Genomic DNA, 26,309 nt, shown 5'->3' on the forward strand with positions numbered 1-26,309 from the left:
AAATAGATTCTTATGGGGTTTAAGGAAAAATACTTGCTTTTTGTGTTTTAGAGATACAGTCGTTTTTCAGTAGCCTTGGTGATTTGTATTACTCTATTCCATGAGAAGAAAAAGAGGAAATTTTAATATACCCTTAGATACTGAGATACCAGCTGCTAGTGACAGTAGGGGACACTAATGTGATGCAAAATACTTTCTTTAGGAGATTTTCTGGGACAATGTACTATATCCCTTCTACAAGTAGGAATGCATCAAGGCAGCTTTCAGGGAAAAAATCAGTTGGTTTCTATTGCTTCTATGAACTTTATTGAACAAAATTTACCTTTGGAAAGCAATTTCCTGTTATTGTGGGACTCTGCTTTCTTTGCCACCCCCTCATATCACTCTGTGCTTTAAATGCTCAGTGTGTCCTGCTATAAGGATCAAATTGGAAGCAGTTTTCCATTTCTGCAAGATGGATATACCTTGAGCACCTGCAGCAGACATTTAATAGCACTAGGTCACGTGGTACTAGTTAGTACTTACTAAAATTGAGTCTCTAGCGCTGTGATACTTGAAACAGTTTTCTTGTCATAAACGTGGAAGCTTTGCATCTGAGAGACGACTCTCATTATTTTTTGGGTCCACTTCAGGTGATATGATCAAAGAAAAACTTACCCAAATTGATCCTTATAACATAATTTCTCTGTACTCCAAGTGATGGTTTTGTAGAGTTGCTTTCTCTGCATAATAAGGGATGATGGAAGGTATTTCTGCATGTTTTGAAGTAGCACAGAATGGTCATGTAACAGGATTTACTATGATCTGTCTGTGCCCTTAAATATTTTCCTGCCCTTTGCTGCTGATGGTTTTAAGCCTTGATCTCTTAGTGACAATTTTGTTCTATTACAAAGGCTCTGGTCTTGCACAGTATACAGAAAGATCAGGGAAACTTCCTGCCTTGTTTAAAGTTATGCTGCACAGATGTTCTGCAGTGTGCAATTTGAGTCTTTCTTCAAGTCAGATTGTTCAGTACAATCAGATATTCCAGAGTCCTGAAGGGAAAAGTGTTCCATCTCTGTGTCCTAAACTAAGAGTTACCAACAGAAGACAACATATTTTTTCCCCCTAATAGAAAAGAAGAGGTGGTAACATACTGTTGCACTGGGAATTAGGATTAGAAAAAGAGATCTGTCTGATAATTTCTGATTTTGTGTAAAGATCCAGCAGCCAAAGTCCACTTCAATACTATGCAGAAATATCCTGTTGATCTTATATAATGTGCTTTAGGTACAGAGCAAGATGGAATATGTTATCACGGAGGTATGGGGTTGTAGGGTAAAAAATTTATAATCTTACTGTCTGTTTTACTTGTTTGAACTAATCTTTACCCCTGTAATCTGTCCATTCCATGCCTTGGACTGTAGGATGATGAAAACAATAACACGTCTTCATAAGGCCATGATGTTGTTAGAATACTTTACAAGCCATTCTTGGACCTGGAATAATGAAAATATGACTATGCTGATGAACCAGCTAAACCCTGATGACAAAAAGGCAAGTAGCTGTGTGATGTGGGTGTGGAGACTGAGTGAAATATAAGCTTATTAATGGAAGATTGAATAAGGACTTGATCTAGTAATGCTGCTCACTGTAGTGTGGAACTAACCTAGCACAAACTGGGCACTGGAGATTCCATTGTGATCCTTTCAGCTGTGCCAGGGCTGTGTTACAAGCTGGATCAGGGATGTGGTCAGAGATGAGGAAGGGCAGGACTCCCATGAAGGGGGCCTGATATAAGAGTGGATTGTCTTTGGAGCCAACCTGTTACCTTTCTACCTGCCTCACAAAATAAAACAAGGCTTTATTTTTTGACTGCTGCCTCTTTTCTGAGGAACAGGAGGTGTGTCTTGAGGGACTTTTTTGCTTGTTTTTAAACCAGTAACAAATTTCATATACCCTTTCCATGCTTTGGCCATAGAGCCACATGTGTTCAAAGAAATTTAAGTTCTCATTTCTTTCTGAAGCACACTCTTGCTGTGTGACTAAAACTGCCCCATGCAGGGGGAGAAGTGAAACAAGTGGAATGACAGTCTGTTGAGGAAGAAGAAAAACTGATGTTTGGAAGAAGGAAAACCAATCTCAAACTAAGTGCTGTGTAGCAGGTTGTCCCCGGCTGGATAGCAGGTGCTCACCAAAGCTGCTCTTTCACTTCCTCAGCTGAGCAGGGGAGAGAAAATATGATGAGATAAGGGCAGGGAGAGATCCCTCACCAGTTACTGTCATGGGCAAAACAGACTCAGCTTGGGAAATTAGTTTAATTTATTACCAATCAAATAGGAGCAGGATAATGAGAAATAAACCCAAGTCTTAAAACACCTTCCTCTACCACTTCCTTCTTCCCAGGCTTGACTTTGTTCCCAGTTTTCTCTACCTTCTCGCCCCACAGTGTCTCAGGCCCCCCCAAATAAGTTTAATCTTCCCTGTATCTGTGGCTTTGTTGGTTAATATTCAGCTGAATAAAAATCATCATTTACAGTTCTAAGCACTCAAATTCCATTTTGCATTGGAACAGTTTTGTCATTCTTAAGCTGTCTTTCCTATTGAACTGTTTTTCAGAATCAGTTCTGTAGTTACTTTGAAGAAAAGCTGCCAAATTTCTAGCTAAACTGCCTAAAAGTAAGAAATATAATACCTTTTGATGATTTTTTTTTGTGTGGAAGGTATTTCTACCCCTTCCTGCCCTCTGGTCTCTTCCCAGCAACTTGAGTTCAGGAAAAGTTTCAAAAACAACACCCCAGAGCTTTGGACTGTTCATGTTTTCAGATAGCTGAATTGTCAGTGAGATGTGCATACAGCAAGAAAAAATTAGTGGAAATAATAACTGAACTTTAACATTCTTGCTATGATGATGTGTTATGAAAAATAAAGTTTGAGGGATTCCAGTAACAGAAGTAAAAGGCTGTTCAGCATGAATGTGTTTTATATGACTAGAGGTGCACCTGACCTTTAACTTGCAAACAATGCTTATTACAAAGAGAAAACTTGAGCTGTGAATTTATCACAGTAACTTCCTCTGCTGAGGAAGACACTTGTATGGTTGTCTTTAAAATTTAGCTGTACAGCTCTAAGCACAGCTAAAAGAACCCTTCATTTATCAAACAGTGAACCTGGCACAGAGCATAATAGAATTATTTAGTTGCCTAAAAGTAAACAACATAATAGAAAACAGTTTTTAGAGTGGAATTTCTTACAGAGAATCGAAATGGGAAAACAGTTCACTTGGAAGTGGAGTGAAGCATGTTACTGCTGAGGAGGGAAAATAAGGCATGAAATGGTCGAAATTTGAAAGATATGATCTAAGAAGCTGGTGGTCAAGTCAGAAATGGGATCTAAATCTGGATCATTCTTAGGATTAAGGATAGGATAAGTTTCTTGCATCAAAGACAAATTGGAATTGTCTGGAATAAAGACATTTATTTTCCTTTATATAACAGGCGAATTTTTAGGCAACTAACAGTGAAAGCTTTTATTTTGTGCAGACGTTTAATTTTGATGTTCGACAACTACACTGGGCAGAATACATGGAAAATTACTGCATGGGAACAAAGAAATATGTGCTGAATGAAGAAATGTCAGGCATCCCTGCAGCTAGGAAACACTTGAATAAGTAAGTATCATTTTTTATTTTCCTCTGTTTATATTCTCTGTTTATATTCCTGCCTTTATCCAGTTTCGCTTTTCCACGTTATGACTTAATTTTTCTTTGTAGCTCCTGTTGGTCCTCCACAATTCTTCTGCTCCAGTCCAGTGGTCTGGAACATTCTCTAAAGAAGTTCTGTTTGTTGCTCCTGAGTTGCTCTCAGTATTATTAGTTACAGTGTTAGTCTGGGATTATGGTTGTAGCTCTGATCACTGGTGTGTGTAATGTAATCCAGGTTTCTGATTTTACCCAGGTATCTTTTGGAAGGTAAAAAGGTACATGGTTACACAGGGTCAGAATAGCTTGTTCAGGAGGTTTAATAGAACAATAGTTATTTCTTCTGGAAATAACTGAGTAAACAGGCAGAGACTCTCCACTTCAGGGCAGGACACTGATGTTGGTGCTCTAAGATGGCTTCCCTTAGCCTTTCCTCTGTGGCTTAATTCCTCCAATTTGAGTGGGTTGCTGCTGTCCAAAATTTTACTACCACAGTTGCCCTTGTTTTGTTCTTGGCTGATTCATAAAGGCAGTTGTAGAATTTCTGATTTGTCTCTTTTAAGAGTGGAATAAAAGTAATTAATCTTGTTCTGCAATACTACATCATGTCTGCTACCCTGATAGCACAAAGAGAAACGATCTAGGTCATGACTTGTGTTGTCATTCTAAAGACAAGGATTTGCAGTTGCAGAGAGTTTTGATGTGTGCTAAAATCACAAATACACTTTTGAAAGATGGTATCTCTGATAATGGTGGGAATAGTTCAAGGAGTGTCCTTTTCTGACTTCTTTTTTTTAAATTAATTTAGGTGCTGTTAAAAAGTGCATAGGAGTTATCATATAGTTGCCATTCTTTGTACAAAGGATCATATTGAAAATAACATGAGAAATAATCTTGTACTGGAGCAGCATCTGGTTGCCCCAGCTCTCAATTTATAAGTGGATTTTTTTGCAAGAGGTTTAGATTCTAATATATGTTTACTCTGAAGTATTAATTTGATCTCTTGTTACCATCTAGGTCTTAAATCTAATCTGAATTTGAGGAGTCCACCACTTTAGTATTAACCAGATTTGGCAGCCTAGGGAAAATGTTTCTCTAGGGTAGATTTGATCCTCAAATAGAAAAGGGGACTTGGCTTTTGTAACACAGAAATTTAAACTGTTTTTTTTTCTGCAAATAAAGTATGTAAAGGAACGCAGCCCACCTGTAAAACAAGAGCAGTATTTCCTTAAAAAGAGCTGCCTTTAAAACACAAATTGTCATGATCTGCTGAGCCACAGAGATTGCTCTGTTTCTAAGAAATCTGAGCAAATTCTGGTTGCTGTTTGTCTTGAAGCTTTCATCTCTATATGTGAGAACTTGCTTAAAAATCACAGTTGCCCTAGAAGGTCACTTAGTTTCTCCTAATCTTTAAATATAGTTCTCTGAGAACTAAGGAGTTTGAAATTGCAGTGAAGGTTCCAGATTCTGTGGCTGGAAATGTGTCTGGAAAATCCGATGAGTTTTGTTTTGGTGGAGTGTGGTGGTGTTTTTTTTGTTGTTGTTGTTGTCAACAACAGCAGTTGGAGTCACTTCTACATGTATATGAAGTTCTAAATACATGGTGAGGAGGAAGGAAGTTCGTAGTGTAAATATTTCCTAGCTTTTGGCAGGGTAAGTTACCATGTCTGTGACCTTGGCTTGAAGAGGTTTCTGTCGAGCAGCTATAAAGCAGAAGTACATGTGGTTGGCTCCAGGGCTGGCTCTGTTCCTTATTTTTCATTCCATTCCACTTTTCAGCAGTGAGAAACCTTCTCTGTTTGGTCCTTCACTTATCCACTTACTTACATTACGAGTTGTGTTAAGTGAGTGATGAACCTCGAGATGAACAGATGAGCAAATTCTACACTAGCAGTTAATTTTTAGTGTGTCCTTCCTTCCCTCTGAGTCCTGGTACCTTGGCTCTTGATTATTCCTTTTGTTTTTCCCCAGGTTAAGGAACATCCGCTATGGCTTCAACACAATCCTGGTGATCCTGATCTGGCGCATCTTCATCGCGAGGTCGCAGATGGCGAGAAACATCTGGTACTTCGTGGTTAGTCTGTGTTACAAGTTCCTCTCCTACTTCAGAGCCTCCAGTACCATGAGATACTGAAAAAGAGAAATTTAGCATTAGGACATCTATGCATATGGTGGTCTAACTGCACAAAACCTGTAACATGTAGTCATCTCACATTTTGTAAAAGCATAATTTCATCTTTTAATTGGAGTGCGAAATAAACGGTATGGTATCTGTAATGTTAGTCGTGTACCTTCCTGGAAACAGAGGAAATAAAATGGTCAAGTGCCAGGTTGAATTGGCATTAGACAAGCATTTGGGTGACTTAAACTCTTTGACCTGGGGAAAACATATTAGACCACTGACCAACATAACTGTGCAATTTGGAACGTGTTTGATTGAAATCTGCCTTAACGTGATTTTGTTTTTTTCTTTTAAGTTTTACTCCACATTGAGCAAGATAAATATTGACTTAGTAGATACTAGCTGCTGTAGACCTATTTATTTGAAATTCTTCTAAATTACAGAGGGTTTTGCAAGTTGAAAAAGTGTATAAATGATGGTGGATCTCCTGAAATAAAAATTGAGGACTTTCGTAATTTGTCTTTACGTTTTGCCACTTCTTCCCTTCTCCTCAAAGTAGGGATGCAACAATGGTGCCTCCTTTGCTTTAAAAGAAAAAAGAAATTAAAAAGTGAACCAACCTTCTTTATTTACTGAAGGGCCTTTTGTACAATCTGGGCCTCAGAATGCACTTGGTGATTCAGTTCTATGCTTGAAACTGGCTGTGTCCAACCTGCATTTATGTTGGCATGAACAGTTTGCTTCTCTGAAAGCAGAATTGATTCTATCATTGAGCAGATAAAAGGAAATGTAACCCTGAGGGGGGCAAATAAAGTCATTGACTGTCCTCTTTTTAATGATTTTTTTATTGGGAACACAGAGCCAGCACTTGATTGTTACACTTCTGACTTCAAAGGGTAAATATAATGGAAAGCAATTTATTATGCTTAGTTGCTATTTATATTACTGGTAATAGTAGCTGGAAAACTATAGACTTTCATTAAGAGATATACCTGTTTTTAAGTCGTAAGCAATGTTAGCAAATACTTTATGAATTAACAATTTTTTTAAATCTTTGAGCTATGAAATTTGATGCATGGACAACACCAATGCTCAAGCACACTTTCCATCCCTGCCCTAGTGAACCTCATCATACTGGGCAAGCAGAGTAAGATGCACCTTGCTTCAAAATGAATAGATGTTAACAGTTCTTCCATCCGTCTTTTAACTTAAATTATCAGGTTTAAATCTGAAGAAATCTGGGGGTTTTTTTTCTGCATGTTACTTTGTTTCAGTAGGGAAAAACATCTGTAAAAATGGCAAGTTGTAAGAAAAGATTGAATCCTTGTTTCTTTAATTCAAGGCAATACATGAAGTTCCCTTTAAATTTTGGTTGCACAGCATTTGGTTTGAGAACACTGTAGTGTTCCTCTAATTGATGCACTGACCAGCACCCTTGCCCAGTATTTGTTCATTAAAATCACTTTATACTGATGAATTTGTTCTTGAATCTGCCTGGAAAGGCAAATAATGACTTAATTACACAAGAACTACATTATGCTTGCCCTTGGTAGCTTTTTGTCCTATTTGAATTAAATATATAAAGAAGTTATTTTGCTATTTTTCTGAAAACTCTTACTTTAAAGAGAACACCTTTCCTGCAGGTGTATATCTCATTTTGAAAAGATAATGGCTTCCTTGTTGAAGCTAAATATTCTGTAGTAAGTAGTTAAGCTGTAATTCCTTTTTAAAATGACCTGTGTATATATAAAGCTAGTGGTGAAAAGCCTAAATGGTCTAGGACCACACCTCGTGTGAGAGACCTTTGATTGTGGCTGAAAATAAAGTAAGGCTTCTGTGCTTGAAGATGTTACACTTTAACAAATCCATTAGGTGTATTACAGTTTTAGTTGCCTCCCCAAGTATCTTACTAGCCCTGGAAGTATGCTTAAGCATTCCTGAATTGTAGACTTTTTTCAGAGGTGCCTACTGTCCAGTTACACCCCTTGTCCCATGATGGCACGTGGCTGAAGTTTGCAAAAGACAAGTACATCATATTCTGGAAGTTATTCTGTGAAACAATTCTTATGAAAACTTATGAATTTTGGTTGTTTATAAACATTATGATACTTTTAATGTTGATTTGTTAATACTGAGAACTATGAAGCCAATGAACTGCTTATTTCTGGTCTAAAACACTGCTTAGAAATCTAGTCTTTTGAATAAGTAACAAAGAGAAGGATTACTTTAAACATAAGGATATTTAACCTCTACTCTTTAAATATTTGCCAATTTAGAAACCCATTTTTTCCCCTTTTTGGAGACTGTTGTTCTGTGCCCTATTGGTATCTTACACGAATTCATCAGTCATCCTATTTAGCTGCCAGTAGATTCAGTGTCACATTTATTACACTGGTTTTGTCACTTCCTGTGGTCAGTCTGTGAAATTCTATCTGAAGCTCTTGGTTTTTTCCCATATCAGGGCCTTGTCCTCTTGCAGTTCTTCACACAGTGTTTGCACATAATGGATGTTGGTCAAAAATATACTGGAACTATATTTTGGTACATGGAGCTCGACTCACTGTTTTGACTTGCAAGTTACAGGAGGGGTATCAGTTGGTTAATAGGAAGAAGATCAGACTGAAACAACATTATCACTTAACTGTTACTGGTATTTAAATTTGGGACCAGGAAAAAAAAAATTACATTTTCCTGTAATGTTCTTCTCTGCTATAGGAACATGTTTGGAAACAAATGCTAAATCTGTGAGCTTTTATAAGACATAAACAGAAATATTGGGTGCCTTTGTTTGTAAACCAAAAATAAACAAATCCCTTGAAAGTGTTGTTACAGTGTTGGTTCTATCTTTTTGTGCGTTCAGTCTAATTTGTGGAAAATAACTGGATAATGTAAATGCCAGCTTAATATACATGAACCTGCCCTTTGTGAGAAATATGAAGTTCACTACTGATTCTGCATTTAAAAAAAAACAAAAACAAAAAAACCCAGAAAAACCTTCACAAGCACAAACCAAAAAATAAACCACAACCCCCCACAGCCCCCCAATGGGGGTGATATCAAAACACAGGGTAAGATTTGCCTAGTCATGGTGACTTTTTTGTCTGTTAGCTACTTTTCTCATTGCTGTCACTGCTTGTTCATTTGTAGCCTTAGTTTCAAATTTACCTAAATAGCATAAACCATCTGCTTTTTCATATGATTTAAAAGGGTACTGTGGTTTTGCAGAAGCTTTAGGATTAATATTTCAAGAAATCACAAGCAACTACAATTATTTATGGCATCTACATTTTGTGGTGAGGGAGGGAAAGGTAGCATTAAGTTAATGCATCACCAAAATGCCTTGTTTTTTTGATTTTTACCTTAATTTCTCGGAATATCCAGATTTCATGGATTCCTCCTCCTTTTATCAAGAACACAGTTCTAGAGATCATGCATGATCTGTAAGCAGTGGTTTGGGGTCTGACAGCTTTAAGCATAACCTTTCCTTTAAGACTAAAACCACCAGATATAGATGTTTTTTGTTGGTCTCAAAGATTCATAAGTGGAAACAAGGAACAAAAACGTTTTAAGATGTTGTGTCCCTTATGTCTTGTGCTCTTGAACATTTTGCCCTTTCTTCATAGCACAGTATTACATCCTACATTGTTCAGAAACAAAGAACAGGTTTATAAAGGTGTAACTTGGATCTGAGGAACACCCTGCACCGACCTGGGAAGTAAAACCTTGATACCATTTTTACTTGTTTCCTGATGTGCTGAGCAGACGTCAAAACAGAAATGCAGAAAAGTCACCAAAGAAGTGCTGCTCTGGAGAAATGTAAGTGAATTGCTTATGTGTATTCTTGCTGTTTGCCAATCTTTTTGTGCTGAAGTATGTGCAGTTTTTGTGTAGCCTGGAGGCATTCACTGTGGTTTGAGTAAATCTCCAGGAAATGTGAAATAGCTCCAGTGGAGCTGATAGGAATTGTCTGCTCTTATTTTCAATACGTGCCGTACCGTCAGAAATTGAGAAGGGAAGGTTGACAGGTCTCACTTTTCACTTTAAATTCTAGGTTTTCTTCCTCTCTTCTGGAGCATTCTTTAGAGTTTCAGACCACGCTGTCCTCCTTTCTGCCTGCAGATGACTGAGTTAAAGGTTGTATAACCAAACTGTGAGCTGCTGCTCTGCCATCTCGAACTAAATTTAACCCTGCTTCCACTTTCAAGATATTTATAAACATTTCCCTCCTCAATGTTATCTTAGTGCTTTTCTTCAGTGCAGAAGCTCTGGCTTTCCCTGCTCTGCAACTAATATGACTCACTGATAGTTAATTAGTAATTATGCAACTGTCTTTTCTGGAATATGGAACAATGACAGCTTTGAGCAGCTTTTATTCTTACTCTGGGAAGCAGGAGAAACCATGACTAATTGGTGAAAGCAAAAGTTCCAACACATTAATGCACTGATTAATACTGGAATGCTTGGAGCCATGGGCCTTAGGTAGGGTGAATGGGACTTTTTACTCTTGATTCAGTTATAGCCATTAACTGCAAGCATAGTGGTTATTACCAGAAGCCTTTAATCTCATTCTATTTGAATTGTTATACCCTTCAGGATGGTAATTCTGTAGCTACTACCACTTCTGAAAAATTCCTGTCCTGACATGGAGAAGCAAGGCCTCTTCTGCTTCTTAATGAGCATATGAAAAAAAATAAACTTGCCATAGATTCTTTGAAATGAAAAAAAACTGTAACCACCACTTAGTTACAGTTTTCTGGGGTGTAGAATGAACATTAAGTCTTAAATTGCCCTGGCCTCATATGGTTAGAGGTTGTGCTATGTTCTCTGTGTGTCTCATCTCTTCTGTAGAAACAGCAATCCAGACCACCACCATCAGAAAGTAGTTATGGTGTTCTTGTTTTAATCAACAACCATCTGATTCACCATTTAAGTGAATATGATTCAGTATTTAGCCACTATTAACTTTCATGTATCATGTCAGCCTTAATGCAGATTCAAGATGGCATAATTGAATATTTTTATCTTTATGAAACTCAACAGCTCATCCTTTCCTTCGTTCCTGATGAAATTATCCTAGAACTGGATGTCCAGAGACACAAATAGTTATGCCTGCTTGTTTTAGGCACCTAACTTGGGTGGAATTCAAGAATCTAAAGCTAGGAGACTTGATTTCCTTTAGTATACAGCTTTCTCTGTATGATTCAGAATCATAAGGCAAAAGCTTAAAATAAGCAGTCTTTGCAAAAGCAGTCACACTGTGGGGGGAGAGGGGGAGAGAGAGACCTGTGGAAGCAAAAGGAAATGGTTAAACTAAGGGAGAAGCAGGGTGAATATGCTTAATATTAGTTCTTATGTTATGTATGAGGAATTGACTCTGTATTGACACTGTGTTGTGTCCTGTGGTTCTTGGTTTGCTTCCTATATAAAGCTTGTGGTCCAGGCAGATAAATCAGACACCAAGTTAACTCTAAGGGAGCAGGTGTGTCATCTGGCTCTTCTCACTTACTGTGCCCTCCTTATTCAGCTTGCAGATTCAGGTCCAGTTTGGAGAGGCACAGCAGCTAAAGAGCTGTTTGGAATATTGCTGATAGTGTGAAAGTTTGTGGAGTCTGTGGAAGACTAAGTTTCTGCCATTGACAGGATGGAAGTCTTGCAATTAAAGTTACTCAGCCTAAAGTGCCCGTTAATTGCTCCCGTGAACAGACTCACAATCTGTTCAAATAGGCTTTAAAAAATTTCTTGTACCCTAAAGAGGTAATTAGTTTTGAACAAATTAGGCTAGAACAAAAGGACTTGATAGCTGCTCTAAGTTCTTAGCAGGAAGAATGGAAACTTCGTGATCCACTTGGCTGTGATGTACAATTTCTTGCTTCGTGTTCCTTCAAGGACTTTTTATTTGATATGCTTAAGTTTTAAGTTGTATTATTAACTAAGTTAAGTGTAATTCTCCAATATGTGAAGTGACTTTTCCTTTGAGAGAGACTAGTTAGTTTTTGTTTGCCTCTGTCTTTCAAATCCATCTTACCTTTCCTGTTTCATAAGGACCCTGCCAGTTTAGGTCAGAAACCTGCTATTTGCTGCATGGTGCACACAGCTCATAGTTTCAGAGTGTTGTTCCTGGTGATGGGGGTAGAGATTCAAGTCTGCTTCAGGCCAGAGCAGCAAAACCCTGCTGAAGCTGTTGGGCTTTCCCTTGAGTGACTTTGAGCTAACAACACAGGTGATTCTGTTCATTCACCCTCCTCCAGGCCTGCAAGGGAAAGAGCTCTCTTCCAGAGACAACCAGAGAGAACCAGAAAGGGATTTTCCCCCAGCATTCTGTTTTGTTTGTTTGCCTATAATCACCTGCTTAGCACAGTCTAGTGTAGGACTCCTAATAATCACCTTTTTCTTCTGTCTCAGTGGCATTCCAGTAGGCTGCTTCCATGTTTAGGTCTTGGCTTTCAGCTCCCCTTGCTGAAGAGGCTTTTTAAAAAGGAAGACCAGAGCTCTGGATTTAAGTGTGCTTCGGTAAGTTCTGGTATGTTTGGAGTATTTTATGGAGTGTTAGATTGCACTGAGCAAACCTTTGTTTTCATCCCCACCCCAGATGCCACCGCTGGTGCCTCTGCTCTTGCCACCCACCCAACTTGAGTCGATACAAAAGATTGTGCACTGCTGGCTGTGAACAATTCATTGGTGTCAGGCACTGTAGACACCAGGGAAAGTGCCACTTTGGTTTTTTAATACTATTAAATTCTAATTCTTGGAAGCAAACGAAAGGCTTCTAAATTTGCCTGTGATAACACACTTCAGTCTAAATTATGCACCTACAAGGTTAGTGGGGAGAGCACGTCTCGCTGTCTCACTACTTCTCAATCCAGCTGTGTGGTTTTAAGTCACAGCTAATCTCTCCTTGTCAGTGACACCTGTGGTTTTCCTCTGTTAAATATTTGATTTGGAAAGAAAAACATGCAAGGTAACTTCCACTCTTTGTGACTCCAATTTAAAACCAAGTCTATCCATTTTTAATAGGAATGTGCTGCACTTAGCCCAGTAAGTCACCTTTTGGATAGGTTAGCTGCTACTTTGCTGGCTTCTGCATTCCTCATGGTTTCTGCATTTCAGAGCCAGTAGGTGCTTAGCACCTATATGGGAGTTCAAAGAGCATGAAATTTGACTGGAAATTCTGCAGAACATTAGGTGGCTGAAGATATTTTAGGAACTTACATTCCAGTAGTATTCTGGGAAGGCTTTTTTTATTGCAGTCCTCTGGTTAGACAGAGAACAGCTCCATGTTTTCAAATGTTAAGTGATCTCACTGTTTTATCAGTCTCCACTACTACTGCAGGAAAAGTACTGATATGAGTTAAAGCACTGGTAGTAAGTACTAGTTATATATGAATTAATGAGTTAAAATATTTCTAATTAGACTCGGTAGAAAGCAAAGTGCTGGCAAAACTTGGAACCACAGAATATAGAAGCAGTTGGTGCTTTTCTCTTTAAGGGTTATTCTAATACCGATCAAATAACTTTGCTTCTAATTAGAAATTCGCTTTTGTAAATGAAAAAAATGCTAAGACCAGAAAGCAGGTGCAAAAACATCACCCAGTTCTTCTTGGCACTTCTTTTGTTGTTTTAGGCTTAAATGCAGCCTTGTCCCTTTAGTCCTTCTGGTAGAAACTCTTGGCCTTTGTGCTTCTTGTCTTGGTGAAATGTTATTACATTACAGTGATCAGTTTTGCTGGCATAGAAGCTGAATGGGGAATTTGGAAACAGATGCTCCTGTCACTTGTGGTAGCCCTACAGGTGCCTGGCATGCAGGTTAAGTAATTAACTTTCTTATGTCAGATCATGCCTGACCTTTTAGGGTTAAGCTGGGTATGTTGGTGGCATGGTAAGATAACTTGCCTGGAAGAACCATCTCTTCAGGCACTTCAAATTTAGAAGAAACATGCTAAGTGGAAAGGCAATGTCACTTGCACACTGAAAGTCACAGCCTTCATAATCCTGAGATGTTGTCATCACATCAAGATATTTTTTGCATTTTCTGTTATGAAGCTATTAAAACATGACAAGTGAAGATGATGACTTGAATCGTGATGAACAGTTATGATCTTTAAATCATGAAATCTTGCAGGTCATCTTTCTCTTAATTCCTCTTCCCACTCTATGAAACATTGAGTGGCTCCTATCTCAAGATCACCTTCTTATTCTTAGAAACCCAGGTGGGAGAGTTTAGAGCAGGCAGTTATTAGCATGTGGTGCTGCAAAGAGACACAGGTGTAGCACAGTAACTGCTCGGGGCTTCAGAGCAGAAGATGAGGCTCACCTGGGCCTCCAGTGATGCTGAAAGGATGGGCTGCCACCACTCTAAACTGAGGGCACCTGTTGTTAATCTTCCTGCCCAACTTGTCTCCCATGCCTTTCATGGGATTTTCAGAGTTGATTGCTGCTGCATCCTCTCAGTTGCTCTTCTAGAAGCTGTTGCTTGTTCTCTTCAGCAGCAGCAGTTTCATAGGATTCCTTAGGATTTCAGTCACAGGTGGATGTGGACATAGACTGCAGGTAAGAGAAATGTTCAAATAGGCAGTTTCCTTAAGGAGAGAGCAGAAAAGGCTCCGAGGTTCCTTTGAATAGTGTCTTGTTTGAGCTGACTTACAGTGAACTTGCTGCTCTGCTTGTTCACCTTTCCTGTATCACCCATGTGCCCCTCTGTGCTGACTTGTACACACTTGATTCCAGAGGGACAGCCTGCTTCCTTCCCATCCCTGCATATAAATAAAGCATTTGTCCTCAGCTTCAGGCCTCTTGCAGCCATAGTTCTTCTGATTGCAGTTCTTCTGGCTTTTCTTTTTTTAATTGGAGTGTGTATAGTTGTGACAGGACAAGGGGGAATGGATTCGAATGAAAAGAGAGTAGGTTTAAATTGGGAGGAAGTTCTTTGCTTTGAAGGTGGTGAGGCACTGGCACAGGTTGCCCAGAGAAGTTGTGAATGCCCCATCCCTGGAAGTGTTCAAGGCCAGGTTGGATGGGGCTCTGAGCAACCTCTTGAAAGGTGACCCTGCCCATGGCACAGGGGTTGGAACTGGATGATCTTTAAAGTCCCTTTCAACTCAAACCATTCTGTGATTCTATGATGATAGTGTCTTTGTGGGTGTTCAAAATATTTCACAGCTTCTGGGTTCTGTAGAACTTCTTGAATGTCCTACTAAATAAATGGCCAATAGCTGCTTTTACATCTCCTCAGTTCTTCAGTATCCTTAGCCTAGTTAGTCTGGTGGGCTAGTACAAATTCCTAGACATAGTCTCCCAGGGAAATATCAGTGTGTGTTCATGTGTACATAGCCAGCACTCCAATTTGTAAAAACCTGATTTTTTAATTTTTTTTTTAATATAAAATGTGTGAAGTGAAAAACAACTGGTTTTACTTTTTTTTCCCTTTCATCTGTTTGTAATATTATGTCTATTAATTATTGGGTTGTATAAGGCTTCTCAAACTGTATATACAGTGCACATGACTTCTGTGTCCAGCCTTCTGGTTTATTGCTGGGTTTACATCCACTGGAAATAGTATTTTTTGACAGAATTCTATTTAGAACGTTCAGGTATATTCACAACAGATTTGAGTTCTCACATTTCTTTGAAGTATTAATTGTGTTAGTCACCTTAGGAACTTTGCAATTTGAAAGCATTACATAATAATTTATCAAAATTCCCAAGTGTCTAACGTGTACCTGTCTCATAATCTCTATAACTGTGTACACATGTATAGAGAGCGATGGATATAACCAGTGTTTCCTCTTCTGTGCTTGTTCCTGACTTCTAGTTTGCTGCTTTATCTGCTCAGTTCCTCTTCGAACTGAGGGAAGAAACACTCGACCACTACTATTTTCAAAGTGTAGCTGCTTTACAGGAAGGTTAAATATAGGATGGCTGTGCTGACCTGTGCCAGCACTTGGGGACTGAAGTCCTGCTCAGTGGATGCCATGGGCTCCACACTGTATGAAAGAGCCCTGCTTGGCCTGAGAGGACACAAAGCTAGTGTGGATATTGCATTATTTGCTGTTCTTTGGGGCTGCTGACTGATGATGCTGTGCTGTGGAACGAAATGCTCTTAAGTTTGTGTCCACTGGTGAGCTCCCAAAGGAGGCTTTTGAAGTGTGCACAAGTGGTAGATGCTCAAATGTAAACAGATTTTCCAAGCTTATCATTTACTGGGGGGGGCACCAGAACTGAAGTGGGGGAGCATGGGTTACCATCAGTGTCTCGACATAGAAGATGGGATTTCTGCATCCTTATTGCAGAAATTACTGCTTGAGACTCGTCTAAAGCCTTCTGTCCTGCTACCTTGTGATAGCAAGAAGTACCTGTGCATAAAAGGAATGGGAAAATGGTAAAAAAGTGTCCGATTTTGTACGACTGGGTTAAATAAAACTTACAGAGCATGTGGTAATGTTTGCACCTGTCTGAAAGAGGGGTGGAAAATGAGAGTTGAAAAGGAAGGTGGATGATGAATCACTGCTCTTAAAATCTTTCTACTATTGTCCTTTCCTTTAGGGTGGAAATTATAACTGCTATAGAGACTGTGTTTGTAAAGTAAACACCCTTACTAGGTTATTGCCAGCACTGATTTTTGCTCCTGCAGGAATTGGTTTTAGTTTGGTTTTTTTTTTGGTAAAATTGCTGTAGGGTGATGTCTCTCAGGCTGTTTAATTCTGTTCTGCCAAAATGAAGTATCTGAGGAAAGGATAAAGGGTACAAAGGCTGTAAGTGAAATGTTGATTGTATTGCACGGTTTTGAACAACAGACTCCTGGCTGCTGGCTGGGATGTCTTGGAGCTAAAGTAATTTTGAAAACATGTGATGTGAATTGATAAGCTCTGCAGTAGATTTAACTGCTCACACTTTGAACCCTGTGTCTTAGTAAGCTCACTAGAAATGTAGTATTCAGTGTTCTGAAGCAGTGACATGCAATTACCCTCATTATGTACTGAGTCTGTAACGTTATTGTAGCAGATTTTCTGACACTGCCCTTCTTTCACTTGTTTTCCCTTAGAAAAGAATGACTAAAGATTAGTTGTTTTTTGGGAACTAAGAAACACAGAGCCCAAATCTCTCTTACGTGGTAATTAACTTCCTAAGCAGAGTCTTGCCTCAGGGGGTCTATTTGTAAGTGGTGCTGTCAGACTACTTGAGTAAATAATCTATACTCTTTGAATGAATTGAAGTTTAACACTTTGCAGACAATACCTGCTATACTGTGATATTTAGGCAGACCACATTGTAATAAAATTAAACATTTTCCATCTCATTATTGAGTAGCAGGTAAAAATGCTAGCCCCAGCTTAAGTATTTCCAAATAAAATCCCCTCTAAATGACATGATTTTCTTATTTTTTGCATAAGCTCTACAAGATTATGTATGTATACACACATATATGTACACAGATGTATGAGTGGCTTTCCAATGTCTGTCTTTCATAGTAAAAGCTTAAATACTTGCAGTGCAAAGTGGGAAAGAGGGTTTCCACTGCTCTACAGAGCTGGAAGTTTATCACATCCATTTTATCCCTGTAGGTGTATTGAATGCACTGTGCAGTTTGGAGCCTTACAGTTCTGTTTCTGTTGTTAGTTACAGCACAGAGGGCTGGTGCATGTATAGTCAATAAGTTCTACTGCAGGACAACTGTGTTTTGAATAGAAAGGCTTAATAAAGAGTCTGAAAAATTAAAAACTATGTCACAAGAGCTATTTTTGTGGCTGCATTAAGATGTGTTGGCTGTAGTTTGTTTACTGTTGGGGTTGTCAGCTGGTAAATGAACTTGCTGAGAGACAGCATCAGAGTCTTAAAAATACTCTCTGCATGTGCTTGAGCAGGTAGCAATAAGTGGAAAGGTGAAAGTATAGACCAGTAGGTTCAGTTGCATTCCAGGAAAGGCACTTTCCTCCTGCCAGTTAATGAAAACAACCTGGAAGCTTGTAACTGCACACATTTGAGGGGGGAGAAAAATCATTTTAGCTTTCCTTTTTCTACAGCTCTGTAGGAGCTGTGATGTGGAGTTAGTTTTTAAAGCCAGCTTGAATGCACAGCGCTGGTACAGTGTTAATAACAATGCTGCAGATGCTGTTGCTTCAGTGTGTTGATGGAGTGACAACCCCATTTGAATAGGGGAGAGCAAGCCAAAAAGAGGAGGTTTGACAGCAGGGCTGGTACAATGGGCTGTTGTCACACACAGACCTTTGGGTGAGCAGTGATGAACAGACAGGGAGCATGTTGATGGTAATTACTGCGTGCTCTGTTTCTGAAAACTTAATTGGGCCGCGTGACATGAGCAGTGTGGCTGCTGCAGCAGCTGCTGCTCCCCCGCTCTCTGACTCTGCACTGGGCCACATCACTGTGCTGGGATGCCCCGAGACAGAGCTCTCTAATCTCTGGTTCCACACACCTGTTTATCTCTCCTGTGACATGGCAATACTGCACCCTGTCACTGCTGACACGGCTCTGTGTGCGGAGATGGGGAATACGGGGAATTCCGAACTCCGGCTCCACGTGCTCACGTTCCTGCAACATCTCTCTGTTGTTAGGAGTCTGCCAGGGTTTCCACAGCAAACTCTGCAGCCTAAAGCCTCTCAGGGTGGAGCTTGGCAAACAGGCCAGGCCTGATTCTGCTCCTGTTGATTCCAACTGCGGGAGTGCAACTGAGAGGGCAAAGTGAGTCTTCTGTTGAAACAGAGATTGCATCAAGGGTGCTTTGGACGGCTAAGCCAACTATTTCCAATGATTCGAGGTCAGGCTGGATGAGCCTTTGAGCAACCTGGTCTGGTGGGGGGTGTCCATGCCCATGGCAGGGGGCTTGGTGGAACTGGATGATCTTTTAAAGTCCCTTCCAATCCAAGCCATTCTATTATTCTTGTGCAAAATTACTCTTAACACTTAGTTGGGAAAGAGGGTTGTTCTGAGTAAAGAGAATTTTCCTGAAAGGGAGAGATGTCTAAACAAGCAAACAACCCAGCTCAGATGCCATTTGAGGTTGGCCAATTAAAGCTACACAGCAGCAGATGATTTGATAACCAACAAACTAATTCTAAAAGCGGCATTTTTATACTTCAAGAATCACAAGCTGCTCCCTGTAGTGGAGAACTTTACACTAATGGAGGCTGCAGTGCTTGCTGGGACATTTTGGTGCCAATAGTAATCAAGCTATGGCAAAATGGAGCTTCCTCTGGTCTCAGTTTTTTTGCCAAAAAGTCAAGGCTATCAACCTCAGCTGGACTTCTCATAACTCCTCTATAGCTCCTCAAATGGAGTTTTACAAATTTCTGATGTCCAAATGGCCAGAAACATGTGTAAAATGTGCAACAGAAGAGTGGCAGTTCAGAGGTTCTGAATTGAGTTGGGGTTTTTTTGCTTGTCTCTTGTTTTTAATTATTTTAGCTGTTCTGCTGGTCTGTCCTTTACAGTGACCACTTGTGCAATGTAAACAAAACATATTCATTTAATAATAGAATTTTGTACCATGAACCAGGTATTTCAGAATGAGGAATGAATGAGTGTAACTAAAACGAAAATAAAATTTCAGGTTTAGGAACTTCTGAGGCAAAGTGCACCCAAATTCTGTTATCCAGGTTTCTCCACTTTTGTAGACAGTTGCTTTATGTGTGTCAGCTTTGTTTTTAATTTAATCTAGGCAGTAGGAGAACCTTGGCTGGACACAGCTCCCAAGTGACAAAGGCTGTGAAAGCACAGAAAATCAGACTGTAACCAGAAGTTTCTTGTGCTCAGTGCTTAATCCCAGTCCATAGGACAGGCTTTGGGGCACTGCAGTGTTAAACTCTATCTGGTGTTTGAAAAATGACTCACATTGTAACACACCTATTAAGTAATCACTCCTTTCTTGCATGACTCTTTCCTGCCTGTAACAATGACAGTATTGGAGACTACTTGAATTATTAACTCTTCATAGTCCTAAATCTGGCATCCTTCCTGCAAGTTGAGAGAGGGTTTGAAGTTGCAGGAACCTTTCAGTTTGCTTTCTTGCTGCCTGGGAACAGTTCAGTATTCCAAAGACTGTACCAAGGCCACAGGGGACCTCTAATGTTGCAGGTAGAAATACTGGGGTGGGGTTTTTTTTATTTTTTGGGAGTGTTTGGTTGGGTTTTTTTTGCACTTTTTTTGTTGTTTTGGTTTGTTTTTTTTTTTTTTCCCTTTCTTTGATTGCTTTGGGTTTTTTTCTTTTTCTGGTAGGTTAGTCTGGAAGTAAAGATGTGCCTCACTGAAGCTGGCTGCAAATTTATCCATCCTACCCCATTTCCTTCCATCCATCTCTCCATACACAAATGTACCACTCAAGCTTTATATATTGAGGCTTTTTTTTGCATGAAAAGATGTCAAAAACTACAGCTTACCCCTGACTGTTGCTCTAGAGAAGGTAGAGAGTTCCTAATTCATGAATTAGTGATGCAACCCCATACATATTGCATTAGAGCAAGAAACAGTGCAGCAAGTGATGTGTGCTAATTCAATATAGACTAGCACAGAGTGGCACAAAACTACAGCATTCTGCAGTATTTGTGAACTGCAGCGTTCTGAGGGCTTGACATGGCACTTTCCTATATAAAAAGGGTTGCATTGTGCACGAAGTTGTGAAAGAAACGCTGCTATTCAGTGTGTTTCAGCTGTTTTTTTTCTGTAGGGAGTTAGTATTTGCTGTCTACTTTGTTGTGTGGTTGGGGTTTTTTTTGGCTTTTTTATTTTTTCAGGACTGGCCAAAGATCTTGCGTGATCAGCACAGTGCTGCTCATAACTCTGTGGCCAAACCCCGTGGCAATGAAGTCTTAGGCATGAACAGAATTCGTAGGTGGCTTAGTTCTGTCTCCTGTTTATATCAACTTGAGAATAAAGCTTGTTCATTTTAATTTAACACTAAGTCTGCATTGGTTGAATTTACACATCTTTGAGCCGTGAATAAATGTAGTGCCCAGTCTCCCGGTGCCAGAAATAACTGTCTCAGAGAAAGAGGACTGGCATTAAAACTTGCCTGCTTAGTGTAGGTGGACTGTGCTGCAGCTGTTTTGTAAAGAATTCAGTAGCTTCAGCTCGTGCTCATTGTGTGAATATCTGACATCTGCAGATGAAAGGCAAAAGCCCCTCCCTGTCTTTGAGAATAACGTGGTTTCTGTAGCGTTCTCTGATGCTCCTTCAAGGCCTCCAGTTCTTGACTGAATTGCTGCAAGAGAACTGACCAGGGGCACAGTTCCGTGTTCCACCTGTTGAGGTTTCACATCGGCCCTGGGAACTCCTTTAAATGAATTTTCTTGAGCTTTTAAGGCTCTTCTGTTGTCGTTTTGGTGCAATGTGCTGCTGGGAGCTTGCTCTGGCCTGTCATTGCAGGCCTGATAGTAGTAACCTAAACCCTTAATCTCTGTCAACTTTGCCAAATACTGCTGAGACAGTTGTAATTTATCTCTTCCAAAACAGATGTGTGATGAGATGGCTGTACATCCACGTCTCTACTTCACAACGTGATCATATTACATACATATAAAAAAGGGGGTTTTTTAGTAGCTCCATTATTTAGCTTTTTTTGCTTTTACTCTTTCTGTCTCTTCACCCTGTCACAATTATTTCTCCAGTTGTGTTTGCACACTCTTAAGTACTGAATATTTTGTAAGGCAGTTCTCATTTCCTGCTGGGTATTTATAGCTACATCAACCATTGCAGAGACAGGGAATCCCCTCAATTTCAAGAGAAATGTTTTCTACTTCCCCTCTTTCATCCTACTGTATGGTATTTACAACCTATTTTCCCTAAAGGAAAGAACTAATATTCCATTGCTGGTAGTAGCTAAGCTGTGAGTCCCTTGTGGCAGCAGATATTGCTGGTGGTTGCACTGGTAAAAGCTGCTTGCAAGCAGGGGGTTAGTTATGGAAGTGAAAAAATAGGAATATTAATTCAGCTTGAGGATTCTAAGCTACATAAAGCTTAAACCCAGGTGACTTCGGGTCAGTGCATCTATTTGTATTAGGAAGAATCCTACTTAGGTTTGCTGTGGGGCAGAAAGGGTTTGCAAATAACTGTCCCTGGTACCCTCAGCATTGAGAGTGAGACACAAAACTGGCAAAGCCACACAAAACCCCTGCAGCAAGGTCTGTGCTGACTGCATGTCACTGTCACTCATCACGTGGTTCCTCATTATGATTAAATAATTTTGCAGATTTCTCATTTTTCCTGAAGCCTTCGCTGCAGTCTGTGAAAACAGATCGAAATTCATTTCTACACAGTCTATTAATGATCATGAACTATTTGATATTACTTTAGATATCTCACTGTATTTGAACGAGTTTTGTCTTGCAGTACAGAGGGAAAGCGATTGATTTTGATTAGTACAGCTGCTTGCATCGCTGCAAGTTTATACACCAGGCAACACCAAATTGCTGGATGGAGATCACCCACCTCCGCGGCAGGAACGGTGCTGCTCTGCCATCTCATGGCAGAGCTGAGACAGAGCAACCAAGGTTGCTGGGGGGCAGCCAGAAGCGTAAGTGTGAATGCAGTGGATCCTACTATTGGCTGTATTTTAATTAAAAATAAAGGGGATATCCCATCGTTGTTCAGTAATTCTGTTTGCCTTGGCTCTCCCTGTCTCTCCAGACTGGCTTGTTTTCTGTGCTTGGGCTGACTTTGCCACATTACTCTGGTTGTGTCAGGAGACAGAAGACATAGTTCTGATTTTAACTTCGTTGCAGTTTCAGTCTCTCTTGTTCTCTGTGTCTCCGTTTCCACGTGCAAAAGTGGGGACTGTGTATCTTGCAATCTTTCACAAACCCAAACCCACTCCCCAGACTTCATCCTGGAAAGTGCCCCCTAAGATTTTTAAATCCACCTTTCAACAGTTCTGGCACAATATAAGTTAGCTTTATGAGCATGCTGCTTCATCACTGTTCTCCCCTGGTTTCTGGCTTCATCTCTCAGTCTAAACCAGTAGCTGGGGGCTGTGAACCTGCTCTCTGATTGCGTTTTCTCCTGAGTCCTGAAAATAGCCATGGACACGGTCCTGGCCGAGAGCAAACAGACTGTGGTTATGTGCCAGTCTCCTGTAAGAGTGGAAGCTGGTCTTTTTTGACTGATCAAGAGAAAATACATGGGTTACTTTTGGACTTCCTCCTCCTGAACTTATAAGCTGGTTTGACAAATCATTCACCTCTCCCTACTGTTTGGACTCAGTTCCATGTCCTTGTAAGGCAGCAGTACCCACCGTGAAACAGGCTGTGCAATGATGTGTGGAGTTACCTGGAGTGCTCTCCTTTCATGTCCTGCTCTTGATGTGATGGGAAGTGCAGTCACTATACTGACAGCAGTGCCAGGCTGATATAATACATACATACCTTCAGTATGTTTCTGGAAAATCCTGCAAGAATTCCTCTCCCTGCTGCTTGCCTGAGATGGCGTATTTGTGTATTTTGAACATGTTCTGTAAGCACTGTAGTACTGTAAATGTTTCCCACGTTAAAATCAGACATTAAAATATATTCACTGTGCTCTCCAAGAATCAAGTGATTTCTTTGATTTATTTAGGGCTGTGTGTCTGTTAGGCATCGATGTAATAAGAGATGTGCAGTTGATTTAATGTAATTATTATGAATGTCTGATTTGTAGCAGATAAATTAGTCTTGTATAACTTGCTCTGTTATGATGTTTTGACCCTTGTTGGAAGATAGTCTGTAATCAGGGGCATGAGTACCTGAAGCTGGAGAGGGGATAAAGGACTGTAGTCTCAATGGTATTTGATGCTGGTGTTTCATGATAAAATGCTAAAGCCATCATCAGAAGGGTTGTTTAGACATGGAAAATCTAATGTGTCCAGTTATTTTTTCCTGGTATTAGGCCCAAATGTGAGAGAGACAGTGAGCAAAGTGTGAGCTGGTGTTTCTTTAGGTGAGTTGAAATTTTTTTCCTACAAGCTGGTCAACATCAGAATGATATCCTATCAAGAGGATGGTGAAGAGTTCAAATGATACATCTTAATAGGTGTATCTTTTTTTTCAAGTGACTTACCCTGTTACCCTGGAAAGCATTGTATTCTTTATCATTGGGCATGCTGAGAGAAGAAATTACATTCTTGTGAAAAACAATTCGGTCTCCTGGGCTCCAAAGCCTGCTTGGTGAATGTTCAGCCAGATCGTGCCAGGTCTCACCAGCATCATTTCAACTGTCCTTGTCGGAGCATGGTATGAGACAAAAATGTGCTTATCAGTTGGAGTGCTTGTCCTGCAGCAACGAGCTGTGGGAGGCATCCTTAGACATCTCCGTGTGCACAGTTCTGACAGTGGGGGGAAGATTGAAGGAGGAGTGGATGGATGGATGGATGGATGGATGGATGGACTCTGTGCAGGACAGCTGGCAGCCTGTTCTCCAGTGCCTCACACCTTGAGCTCCATCAGGCTTGGTGCTGTGACCACTCCCCTGGGGAGCCTGTTCTACTGCCCAGCCACCCTCTGGGTGAAGAACCTTTTCTTGATATCTGAGTGAGGAGAGCCAGGAGCTCACACCCTTTGTGCTCATCATAACTCCTCTGTGGTACAATTCCTCATGGGCTCAGGCTCATTGAATTTCCACCTTTACTATTCTGGATGTGAGAGGGTGCTAAATGCGGGGTCTGGATACCTGCAGTGATTGCTAACATGTATAAAATAGTGCAGTTGCACAAAATGAATGCTTTAGTGTTCCTCTATTTTTTATTTACGTTGAGGAGCTACCACTGTGGCATTCAGACTATGTGTTTCACTAGCAACAAAGCATTCCCAAGAGGATGCTATACATTTGGGAACTAAGTGACCAGCTTGCTTCTGACTGTTGCTGATTTGTTTAATCCATATGCCAGATCTTCTGTATCTGAAAAATGTCGGTATTGATCTTTCCTTAAAAAGCATTTTGAGCATTTTCAGGCCAAATACTTGAGCTCAGCACAATTTTGTTCCCTTTCTCTTCCTTCATTTGTCCTTTCCCAATTAATCAGTTATGCCAGATAGGCTGGACTCTATCCAAGGGAAGCTTTGGCTGATATCTTAATCCACTGGGCTCTTCATAGCCTGCAGTATTTTTGCATTTGTTGACATTATTTGTCTTGTTTACTTTGAAAGGTAAAATCTCTGTCCAGGAGAAGACCTAGTTGCAAAAGGAAAACGTACATCGTAACATTACTCATCATGGATGTAAGTAACTGAGCCTGTATCTATAATTATCATGTATTGGTGAGCTCTTGAAGCAGGAAAAATGGAGCTGTAGTGAAAAGTGGGAAAAGGCAAGCAGGTGTTGTTTCCTTTAGTTCTTGGTTACTGGTTACTTTTGGCTCATACAGCAATTACTGTGCTTTGCAGGATGAAAAAGAGCTTAGTGGATTTTCCACTAAAATTGCACTCCTTTTCTTTTTGCACAGGAGACTCAAGTAGATCTTGATGTGTATCCAAAATCCTGAATTAAAGACCAAATATTCTGGGAAACAGCATCTTAGGGGGTTTCTGTGGGTTCTTATTCCACCAAACGTTATCAAAAGGCAGTCTTTCAGTTTTACTGCTCCCTCTGAGTCCACACTTGAGTTAATTGGAAGTAATAAAACATAACTAAATGTGTCTCTGAGGCAAGAACACTCGGTTTTGGGGTGGGCCGTAACGGGAACACAGTGGAAGAGAGGCAGGAAATGTTAAAGGCATGAAGTCTCGGAAAGCAGTCTACATCCAGGGGAATCTGATCTAAAACCTGGGAGGATGTGGAGCAGACCTAAGTTGTGCAAGGGTGGTAGCAACTTATCTATTTGAACTACTGAGTTATTAGGTTATTTTAAATTGTGGTATGCTGCTAAAAGTCTTATAAAGATACTTTGCCCTTTCAGGGATTTCGCACTCAAAAGGGACTTCAAAATCCCCCAAGTGTGATAAATGATGCTTTAATATTGCAGAACATTTAGCTGAGACATGTTTATTAACCAGAGCTAGACAGGAGGTTGTCACAAAGCTTGGAAAAGAACCGTAACAGACACTTCCATGGGAGCTGGGGCACAACTGCCCTTTTTGGGAGCAACCTAAACTTGGGCTGGTTTAGAGCTATCATGAACCTGCAAGCACTGTTAGAACATGCATCAGTTGTTTTGGATCACTTGTGAAACATCTGCCTTATTTTCAACTGTTTGTTTGTCCTCAGTATAGAAACAACCAATTGTCAGCACCATTTTTATTAGCAGGTGGAATTAAATGAGTTCAAAATGGCATTGGCTTAAAACTTTTGTCTCTGACCTTTTCACAAATATTTATTTGCTTAGTTTTCAGACAAACATTTTGCTCCCCCCAAAAAATGCTTGGGTGACTGAAAAATCATGGATATGAATCTTTCTGAAAAATGAATTGGTAGCGTGGTGAGAGTTGTTACTGCGAAATTTTAGTTTGCAGGCCTTTTTTACAGTGTTTACCCAAACCCAGCTATAACCCTAAACTAGAAGACTACCTTAATTAGGATTTGTGTGGGAATGTCGAG

The 26,309-nt window shown here is 40.1% G+C and overlaps 1 protein-coding gene across 2 annotated transcripts in view; it reads left to right on the plus strand.

Annotated features, from left to right (window-relative positions):
• FAR1 (fatty acyl-CoA reductase 1) overlaps positions 1–8,624 on the plus strand; it is a 36,850-nt gene extending 28,226 nt beyond the window's left edge. For both annotated transcript variants that reach the window (XM_017825022.1, XM_017825023.1), the window contains exons 10-12: positions 1,407–1,536; positions 3,522–3,649; positions 5,651–8,624. In XM_017825022.1, the coding sequence (XP_017680511.1) occupies positions 1,407–1,536; positions 3,522–3,649; positions 5,651–5,813 (421 nt within the window). In that variant the 3' untranslated portion in view covers positions 5,814–8,624. The remainder of the gene's footprint in view (positions 1–1,406; positions 1,537–3,521; positions 3,650–5,650) is intronic.
• Positions 8,625–26,309: the final 17,685 nt, after the last annotated feature.

Source organism: Lepidothrix coronata, unplaced genomic scaffold (genome assembly GCF_001604755.1).
Source record: "Lepidothrix coronata isolate B3197 unplaced genomic scaffold, Lepidothrix_coronata-1.0 Scaffold115, whole genome shotgun sequence".
Taxonomy (NCBI): domain Eukaryota; kingdom Metazoa; phylum Chordata; class Aves; order Passeriformes; family Pipridae; genus Lepidothrix; species Lepidothrix coronata.